This window comes from Cryptomeria japonica, chromosome 8 (assembly GCF_030272615.1).
Source record: "Cryptomeria japonica chromosome 8, Sugi_1.0, whole genome shotgun sequence".
Classification (NCBI taxonomy): domain Eukaryota; kingdom Viridiplantae; phylum Streptophyta; class Pinopsida; order Cupressales; family Cupressaceae; genus Cryptomeria; species Cryptomeria japonica.
In genome coordinates this window covers 645,766,295-645,777,278 of record NC_081412.1, presented here as the reverse complement: position 1 = coordinate 645,777,278, position 10,984 = coordinate 645,766,295, and the positions used below count along the sequence as shown (strand labels likewise).

Genomic DNA, 10,984 nt, shown 5'->3' with positions numbered 1-10,984 from the left:
GAAGATTGTTGGAACTTGATTCTCCATAATACAAAAATTTGAAGGAAGTCCCCAATAATAATTTATCTTCAATGATATAGGTTATGGTGGGATAAAATGATAATGAAAGATAATAAAAATAAATTGAAAATATTCTCTTAGACAATGTTCCCAAGGTATTTCATAAATTAGGCTAACCTCCAATGGTCATATTAAAATATCAAGATTAGGGATCAACTAGTGGGAACTAGGGTGCTAACATGTTTAAAAATGGGCCCAATATAGGGGGAAAGGGATGTCTAACACCCTTGTCCACCTAGAAAGGAGTGAAATAAAGGTGTCTTATGTGCATTCAATCTCAAGAGAGAGGCCCAACCCACCATATGACCATATGACATCAATTTTATAGTGAAAAAGGCTAGAAATAGGCTTGGAAAATATCCAAGAGGAAACATACTAAGGAAAGAGCACAAAAAATGAGTGTAAAATTGTAGAATTTTATGACACTACAGTATGCTCTCAATGGAGCAAGTGTCTTGTTTTCCCCAAAATGTCTTGCCAAACTTCTACTATGTTTCTCTTCCAAAAAATTCTCTCTCATTGAACATTTAGGAATGCATAACTTGCTATCCTTGAACATCAGCCCTTTTTGAAGCATGTAGTGTATCCATGGACTCCTATTTTTACTTATAGGATCTGAACACATGTTGCATAAGCCTCTCTAAAATTTGGATCCTCCTTGTACATGTCCTTCAAGACATCAAATTCATAGGTGTTTAGTTTAGAATCCTACACAATAATATGTCTCCTACTTAATTCATCTACCACTCTATTAGATTGTCCACTTGTATGCTTGATAAAAATGGAAAAATTTCCAAAAACAAAATCCTTTTTTTTACATGCCTTTGATTCAATTAGTTTGATTACTAATAAATTGCATGGCATGGCTATCAATATAAATAAGATATTTTTTAGGCATTAAATAATTCCTCCACATGTTCAAAGCTTGGACAAGGCCATAAAATTACATATGAACAATATTTCTTTTTGGAATCATTAAGTTTCTCACTATAGTAAGCAATTGGCTTGTCATCTTGACATAAGATAATACTTACAACAATCCCACTAGCACAACATTCTACTTAAAAACATTTACCTAAAGAAATTAAGGCTATAATAGGTTGTTTTGTAACATTTTTCTTAAGTAACTGAAAGCTTCTTTCAACTTCCTTAGTCCATTGGAATAGCTACTTATTTACCTTAATTGTTTCCACAATTGGAGCACAAATTTCATGTACATCTTAAAATCCTCTTATGATACAATAAATCCCAAGTAGATCAACTTCATTTTCATAAAAGTACACTTCTTAAGATTGATTAGTAATTTCGCTTTTTGTAGCTTATTCAAAACCATTATGAGATGTCTAAGGTAATCCTCCTTTGAATGAATATAAACCAGAATATCATCTAAGTAAAAAATAACAAATTTACCTATGAATTCTCTTAATACCTCATTCATGAGTCCCATCAAGGTACTTGGGTAATTTGTTAGCCTAAATGGCATCACTAGTCATTCATAAAGGCCATTTTTTTGTCTTAAATGTTGCTTTCTATTCATCACCCTCTCTGATTCTTATATGATGGTATCCACTTTTTAAATCTATCTTAGAAAAATATATTGTACCACTTAGATAGTCCATTAAATCATCAATTGAGGTAAAGGAAATCCATACTTGATTGTGATTTTGTTGATGATGCTTCAATTTGTACACATTATCCTTGACTTCTACCTGTCTTTACACTCAATACTATTGGAACAACATAAGGACTCAAACTTTCTCTTAATAATCATTTGTTCAATAATTCTTGTAACTAATTGTTTAATTCTTTATTTAATTTAGAGAATCCTATAAGACTTCTTGTTTGGTAAATTAGATCCTGGAATGAAATCTATATGATGGCTAATGCTTCTCATTTGAGATTTAATTCATTTAGGTATGTCATCCACATCAATATCAACAAAATCACATAAGAAATCTTGAATTTGCATAGGTAGATCAATCAACTTTATGCTGGTAATGAATACTCTTGGATTACCAACTAATGAAAAACTCACCTCCTCATCTTTGATTTGGTTTGATAGGAATTTTTAACCACTAACCATAAATAGTTTAGGACTGGTCTCCTTAGCTGCACTCTCATCTTTTAAAGGTGTGAGTGTGTGCTTCTCTCCATATTTTTTAAAAGTATAAATATTACTTCTCCCATAATGAATTGCTCTCTAATCAAACTTCCAAGGCCTATGTAGAAGAACATGAAAAACATCCATTGGTATAACATCACATATTACCTAATCTTTGTAACTTCTTATCTGGATTTCCACTTGCCATTGTTCATTTACTAATACTTGATGTCCTTTTTGCAACCAAGACACCTTATATGGAGTTTAATGTGTTGTCTTCTTTAGGCATAGTTTATCAACCATTTTAGTAGACACAAGGTTGTTAGTATTCTCACTATTAATAATACCCTTGCAACATTTACCTTAAGACTTGCATGTTGTTTTAAACAGTGATTTTCTTTGAGGAGGCTCTTGAATTTCTTTGCTAGATTTTAGCAAGACTCATTTCATGAGAAATGACTCTCCAACTTCAGATGTATCTTCATGAATATGTGATTTTGCACTCTCCTCTTTATCTTGATAAATATGTACACTCCTCTAACTTTTCATAGGATTTTGTAGGCACTCATAAGATCTATGACCTTATTTATTACATTTAAAATTCTTGTTGATATATTTTCTACTTTTACTTGATAGATAAGGTATTCTACCTATAAAAGAATGAATACTTAAGGATTTATTTCTATGATATGAGATACTAGCCTCTTCTTTTTGAACTTGCAATTGACCTCTACTACTTGGTTGTCCTCTTCCTCTAAAACTTTTACCTTTACCCATTGAATTTTGTTTTTGTTTCATAGATAGTTTCTCTTCTACCTTAAGAGGATACTAATATGTTTCTTCAATAATTCTTGGAGACAAAAGTCTGATTTTATCTTGAATGTTAAATCTCAACCCATTGAGATATCAAACCACCTTCTAAGGATCTTCTTTGATATGACCAACTATAATGGTAAACCTATAAAATTCTTTTATATAATCTTTAACTGAAATTTCCTTTTGTCTAAGATTTTGTACTTTCTTGAAAAGAATAAATTGATAATCTTTGGGCATGAATTTACCTTTCACTTTAGTGATCATGCTATCCTAGCTCTTGATCTTGGACTTGTCTTTCTTTCCTCTTTCATCTTCTACTCCATCCCACCAAAGGGATGCATGATCGTTCAATGTAGTTACTGCAAAATTCAACTTCTTGTCATCATCTACATTCTCATACTCAAAGTATTTATCCATGGCACTAATCTAATCAATTAGCTCCTCAACATTTAGGCTGCCTTCATACATGGGTACCTCTAATATTGGTTTCAAATTTGCTCCCAAAATTGCTCTAGCAGCTCTTGCTTCAACTCCTTCTGCTTCAAACTCTACCTCTTCTTCTTGAGGTTCTTCATCTCTATCAGTTTCTACAAGCTCCATAGCCTTCAACCGTTCTTGAATATTTTTCATCTCCTCTAAGATTTTTGCATTCGCAGCTAGTCTTCCTCAGCCTCATCCTCTCTGACAAACTTTGAATGTCATTTCTTGACAAGAGAAAATCTCCTCTTATGCCTATTAGATCTCTTCCCTTTCAAATGCCAATAATGATATAGAATTGAAAAATAATTTTCTTCTCATGCACAATTTTTTATTCTTATCTTAATAGTAATATACAAATTAAAATTTTCAAACAATACCTTACCTCTCTTTTTTCCTTTTTATTTTTTTTCTATACAAGCTAGATTATTATGGTCATTGACCTACTGACTGTTGACATAATATGCTATGATTGGATAAAATTGCTGCAACAATTCAAATATCTAAGAGAATTTCATTATCTGGCTTCTCTAGTGCAGACCAAGTTATCTAATGGGGACTCATGCGGCATGGTATGATGAAGATTCGGCCTAGACTAAAAGGAAATTGTGCCCTAGAAAGTGTAAAATGTGCCCTCTCCAATGAGAGTTAATAATTACCTTGAATAAAACATGAATTGGCTTCCAAAAATAGGACCTATCTCACCCTTTGACATGCCAATCACCCACTGTTGGTATCAGACAGACGGGATAATGGTAGAAAACGTGGAAATGAGATTCCCTCGGCCTTACCTCTCCTTAGATCGCCCTATCCTCTAATCTCACGTTTTTAACACAAGTGAATTACACATAAGAACTCAGGCACACAAAGGAATTTGATCAGATGAATCTTGGTTCTCAAATCAACTTTACAATGTAGAATGGCCTGCAATGGGAAATCGAAGATAAACTATTGGATGATGCAGGAGCGCGTGAGGAGGTTTCTAGCATTACACGTCATATTCTCACAGCACAAATGTCTCATCGAGTTGAACGTGTTGTTGCTATGGCTATATCTATAGCGATATTCATAGCTACTATTATAGCATTAGGTGCATCATGGCTGGATGGAGATCAGGAGAACACTATCTCGAGCAAGAACAAAGCCTCCTCAGAAATCTTATCAACAAAGATAGAATTTTCCACTATCCCAATTTAGGTGACTTTAAAAGATCTTCAGTCCCTTTAATCATGTCAGCTCTGATACCAAACTAATGCATTGGGATGAGACTTAAATTGGCTTAAGGAATTCATGCAGCAATATGAGGAAAAAAATCGAAAAACCTGGCAAGGAATATGACTACCATATATATTAATACTGACAGTTGATACATATTATCTTATTTGCATGGGAACTCTCCTACTTCGAATGCTAGATACAAGAATGGTTTTTATACATCAACTCAAGTGAAAATTGACTTGTTAAAATCTTTCTTTATTCGAGGAAACCACAACTACTCTTAAAATTTGTCTAACCTCATAAGCTTAAATTAACACAAATTGATTCGGAAGATTATCAAGAACTTATAACAAACAAACTCCTAATTAGGAGTCTAGAATTGTCTAGAACAAACATTAATAATAAAACTACAAATATATAAATTATGCACCTGCATCACTGTTCTAAGGCGTGAAGCTCAAATGGGCATCAATTTCTTGAAAGGTTGTAAAGGAAGGTGTGGAGGAGAGTGACGTTCTGCAGGAGGACGATGTTGGGTAAGCCAGAGTAGTTTTGTATATAGAGTTATATCTCATGAATAGATAGAAGACCATATTAGTATATTATTGCCAAAGTGTGGACTTGTTTTGTATATAAAGTTATATCTCATGAATAGATAGAAGACCATATTGGTATATATAATAATATGGTTCGAAGTGTGTTTTGTTGGGGTGGCTACGGCCAATTCTATTTCTTCAGCAACCCATTGGTATGGCCGTAGCTGGGTATTAAGTAGATTTGGTTATCTATGGTTGATAGTTATTATATGTCATGTTTGGGTATTTTCTTTCTTAAATTCTTTATACGTTCAGGATTGGAAATGTAATTTATTTTATATTTCAATATTAATGGGTGTGGCTCTATCAAGTCACATTTATTCATAAAAAGAAATTAAATTTAAGAATAATGTGGGGTTTTGATATTTCTAAAAGATAAATTTTATAGTAGTATTTTATTAGGCTTACTATATAAGTACATCTTATTATGGTTGGTAAAATTATATTTTAGTTAGTAATGTGATCATAACATCATATAGATATATTTATTTTGAAATTTGTGATTTTAGCTAGCAATAAATATATTATTATTGAAACCATAATACCAAATCCTATCAAAATTCATACCAAATTGATGTAAGTAGATGTTCACTAACTATTTCCTTAAAATGTTATCTTAGGGAAAAGGATTCTAACCAAGTTACCCTTCATTTTTCCTATTGTCTACATAACATGCATTTTCTATCTTTAAGTAGCATTGAAACAAGAAAGGTGATAGTGTTTTAATGAGTTAAGAGTTTTAACTCTACAGATTGGACATGAATATCAAGCTTGTTCTATCTATATCTTCAATGTTTATTGTGGCCATTTCTGTTTCCATATTTTTTATTTTGTATGGTTGGACCTTATGTTATTTTGATTAGAATTTGTTCATGATTTCCTCTTCTAATAGGTAGAAAATGGAAAAACTTTAGATTATTGGTATCTCATAGAACACCTACCTTATTATCAAACATGACAATCAAACATGATGACAAGTCAACCTATCTTGTACCTTTATTATAAACTATGTGTTTTTAGTACAAAGGCCCCCTTTAACTAAACTAACATTTACTTACAAATTGACATTTTATATTAGGTGACACAATCTAGTACCTCATTTTCTAGATTATCAACATCCTCATGTGATATTGTATTCAGTATATGTACATTGTTACATTAAATATTACATGCTCCAAAATAATGATATAGATGGATGTTCATCCCATGAGGACTTGCAAATCCTCACATATTAATGATGTATTGAGAATGCTCATTAATATATTTATAAAGTTTACTTATTGTAGTTTGCATTCATATCAATAAAAATTGTCTCTAAGATCATAACTATTTAGAATGGAACCCAAAAAAGTTTTACCATATGTGTCATCTATAATCATAAGAAAAATTTAAAAATACTTGATAAGATTCTTTGATAATAAAAAATAATTAATATTCTATTTATAATATAGAAAATATATTTGAAAGGAAAGAAAGTAGTTAGATAGAGTGAACCTACACATTATAGTATGTCCTTCATGGGAGTCAATTAGATAAACCAAAATCTATTGTGACATGAGTTCCTTGATAGTAGCAAACATATTAGGGCCTATAAAACTAAATTCATCATGAAAATACATTGAACATGCTTTAACTTTCCATGCATTGTAACTAATAATCTATCTTCATGAATGTGTAATGTCCAAAAACTCAAGTGAACAAGCAATGTAAATCACCCAAAACTAAATTGTTTATTTCTGTTTCTTGAATTCATGATTTTAATTTCCAAATTTACAGGTTTCTTTTGACAACTCTATTGTCAGGAAGAATGGAATGTTGTTCAATTTGTTTTCAATTTAATTGAATACCTAAGTTATTACCTTTAAAAAGGTAAACCCAGTTGGAAAGATTATAAACAAGATTAATAAATTCCTAAATTTATTTGCTGCGTGTGAGAGCACCAAAACCTTGTTGAGAGACGGAGTTTGCTTCGGAAGTGAAGGGACGAAGGAATTGAAGAGACTGCAATACAACTTTTTAGCGCCAAGGAAAAGAATAGACCAATAAAGCGCAATGATCAGACAGAGGAGAGTTATTGCGTGAAAATTATGGGACTTTGGATAGCCAGCAGATAAGAAAAATCATAGGAAGTAGGGTATTGAGAAAAAGATAGCACTATTTTACTTTGCCTCCAATTTCAACTAGTTGGCGTAGGCCATAGGGGCACAAGTTGAAACATAATGTTATTAGTGAAAGATGACGGATCAAATTATAAAATTTACAATAGATATTATATAATAGTATAAAATTGGTAATTGAATCTTTCATCGTCATTGATAAAATAGGCATTCAATCCCAAGTCTTGTTTCAATCTACGGTGTTGATCTCAGTCCCTTTAATCTTTAATCTTTAATCTATGTCAATTAGCAGAAATTTAATCATGAGTAAGACGGGTGAAATATATCTTATTATGGATATAAAATTTATGTTTTTGGTAATTTGTATCAAATAATAGTACATTAAAAGATATCCTTCATGGATATACTATCAAATCCACAAAAAGGTTTTGTTTTGCTTAGATTATTTGACCTTGTATTTCTACCAACTAACCTAGATTAAAGAAGTATTAATAAAATTCATAAATCAACAATTCTTGTTTGAAATCCATAATGTTATTGAGCTTTAGGTATTTAATTTTTTTTTTATCATACAACCTAAAAATCATTCATTTTGATTGCAGGCACTTGAAAGCGATTTGATTGGTGGTTTAATCAAAGAATCTTCAGTTGAATATAATTTGATCAAACTACATCCTAACATTGTATACCATATGGTGCCATGAATGTGCTGATTAGTTTCAATTGAAGGCTACTTAAATGAATCTAGGTAATATTTTAATATGAATCATTTATGTATTTATTTATTTCTTCAAATGTGAATTCCACTTATGTGCTTTCACTTAATAATTATCTAATATCACAACTCAAAATTAATTACAATTTTGATGTTTTCAAAATTGCATGCAAAAAATTGAACTAGGTAATTCTTAATGTTTTTTAAAAGAATGTGATTTTGTTAGGAAAATGGTGTTTAAACCTTGCAATAGTAAATAATTACTATTGTTAAATGAGCCCAATGGGGTTGCAAGGGGTGGGTAATCCCCTTGAAAAGTTCAGGAGGGATGGCCCCCAATAAGAGATTTTGGGAGTGGCACCCCCGAAGACACATTTTATTTATAATTTACCATTGTAAATCTTGATCAATTATCATTAGGTCATAGATCTAATGGTGAATATTTTGTGTGCTTTATTTTCCTTAAAAGTAAAACCCTATTTTATGAACATGCCAAGTATTAGTTTCACATGGTGGTCAACTTGTTGAATAGGCGGCATTTAGATGGGGTTAGTTAGCATTTGGTTTTGATTGTTGATCAGATTGTCAACCTCTATGCTTCTCTGGAGTCTATTTCTTTTACCCATATCCCTAAAGAATGGAATGGGGTTGCTTATTGTTTGGCCAAGTGGGCCTCTGATCATATTCATGATTTGAACGTTGTGGATTGGGGTCAGTTACCCTCGGATTTGTCTCAACATTTGCTTCACTTAGTTGAGCTTGATAGGGCTATGTAATGCCCTTGCTTTGTTCTTCTTCTTGTCTTTAATAAATTTTTACCCCTCCTTTATTTAAAAAAAAAGTATTAAGGCTAGGTGTAGTTGTTGAGTTGCCTCTGGATCTTCATTGGTGATACTTCGTACAAGAAGCTTGCTTTGCAGGTATACTATAATCTATTGTTAATTTCTAAATTATTGTGTTGTGGTATGCATGCTATTTATGTTTATTTGTATTAATTTTTTATAGCTGTTATAATGAGGTGAAAAGTTTTGCATTACCCTCCTCTCAAGATTAGTGTAGAATGTTCTTCCACTATTTTAACTTCCTTTCAATTTTAGCTGCTATCTGTTCTAAATGGTCTAATATTTTCTGTTACAATTGTATATTATATAGAACTAGACTTTTGATATCTTCATAAAAGACTTTCCTTTACAACATTTGCCATAGAAAATTTAAGTAATGCTTAAAAGCACCATGAACTTTTTGTGCAAGAGTTGAATTCTAAGATTTACATATAACTTAATCAAACTTCAAGATTATTATTATAAAATTACATTCACATAATCAAAACTGTTAAACTTTTTGAATCTACAAAATATTAACAACATAAAACATTATTTTTAAAAAAAATTCAATATCTTCATTAAATCACTTTAACTACATGCCTGAGCACATAAGTTAAATTAATTGTTAACAACTTCCTAAAAGACATAAACTAAGTGATCGCATGCAACTTTGTTAACAAGAAATTTGACTGGTTGGGTGTTATGCAGATGCTATCAATCATAATACAAAAGGCAATCCCTTTATCCTAAGATTCGCATCAAAATAATTTAATCAACCGACTGCGAGTGCGCAGAAAGGTACTTCCTTAAAAAATGAAGGCTAGTGTTGGAATTTGGAAGCAGATGAAGTCTAATTTCGGTGAAGGGAATAAGCGTGCAGCTCATTATGAGTATAAAAGATCAAAAGAAATATAAAGCCATTCTATGCATAGCTATCTCATCATCATGATCCACCCTTATCCAAAGCAGCTTTAGACCAAAAAATCCATAGCTCGACTGGAATGATAGCTAACTGAATTGTAAGCCACAAAACTGTTATCATTTCATTGTAACCTTTCTTGGCAGATTCGTGAAAAGCGGGCCCTCAGGTTAGAGAAAAAGAAAATATTCTGTGTCTGCAAACCACATGCAGATGTGCATGCACTTTCATTACACCCATTTTCTCTATATTCGTACTCTGTTCTCTATGACCCATATCTTCTATATAATGCTCTTGTACTTTTCGGTTTTTCCAAAACAAGTTGCTCTGCAATATCTATTCTTAGAGAAGAATCTATCAGCAATTCGGGTACTTTTTAGGATGAAGAGTCTAGCAAAGAAGTTGCAGAGATTAGCCAGGAAAACCCATATGAGCAGTTCTATGAGATCTTCAAGCGTTCCACCAGGATTCTTGCCTGTTTATGTTGGCAAAGAAGGCCACCGTTTTGTTGTGGATGTGAATTTTTTGAGCCACCCTTTGTTCGAGGAGCTTTTAGAGTTGTCTGCAGAGGAGTTGGGATATTCTCACAAGGGTGGCCTTAGAGTGGCCTGTAACATAAGGATATTTGAATATCTGCTCAGCCTTCTCAATTCCAGGAACCCATCTGCCCATTACTTGCAAATAACCGACCTATTAAATCAGTTTTCTGGCTAAATAACCCACTTTTTCTTGTTAGATTATTTCTGTGAGCTATCTATTCCACATAAACATGGCTGACTGATTACAATGCACGGGTGTTTTAAGCCATTCACAATTTTAATGCTCGTTAACTAAACTGTATCGACGTTCATCTATGTATATTCATTTATAGGGAGTGAAAAAATTGTATAGAAGTTCGAGAGAGAGATTCTGGCCTCCACTGGAGAATGTACCTCTATGGCACAGTGCTTACCTGGTATGCATGATACATTTTATTGAGTTCTTTATAGTTTTGACAACAATTCTTGGATGTACTTCTTTTGAGTTGATAAGAAGTTGTATTGTCCCTAGCACAGGGGTTAAAATAGAAGTTTAGCCCAGCGGTATAGAGGAATTTAGTCCCCGGTCACATGGAGCAGCCTTCTCTATAAGTTAACTAATC

General features: G+C 32.3%; 1 protein-coding gene across 1 annotated transcript; it reads left to right on the top strand.

Annotated features, from left to right (window-relative positions):
• Positions 1-10,224: 10,224 nt before the first annotated feature.
• Positions 10,225-10,557, top strand: LOC131857888 (auxin-induced protein 15A-like). The gene has a single exon (XM_059210665.1). The coding sequence runs from the start codon at positions 10,225-10,227 to the stop codon at positions 10,555-10,557; it is 333 nt and encodes a 110-aa protein (XP_059066648.1).
• Positions 10,558-10,984: the final 427 nt, after the last annotated feature.

Coding starts and splice junctions, on each gene's coding strand:
- LOC131857888 (XM_059210665.1), top strand. CDS start 10,225: ATGAAGAGTCTAGCAAAGAAGTTGCAGAGATTAGCCAGGAAAACCCAT.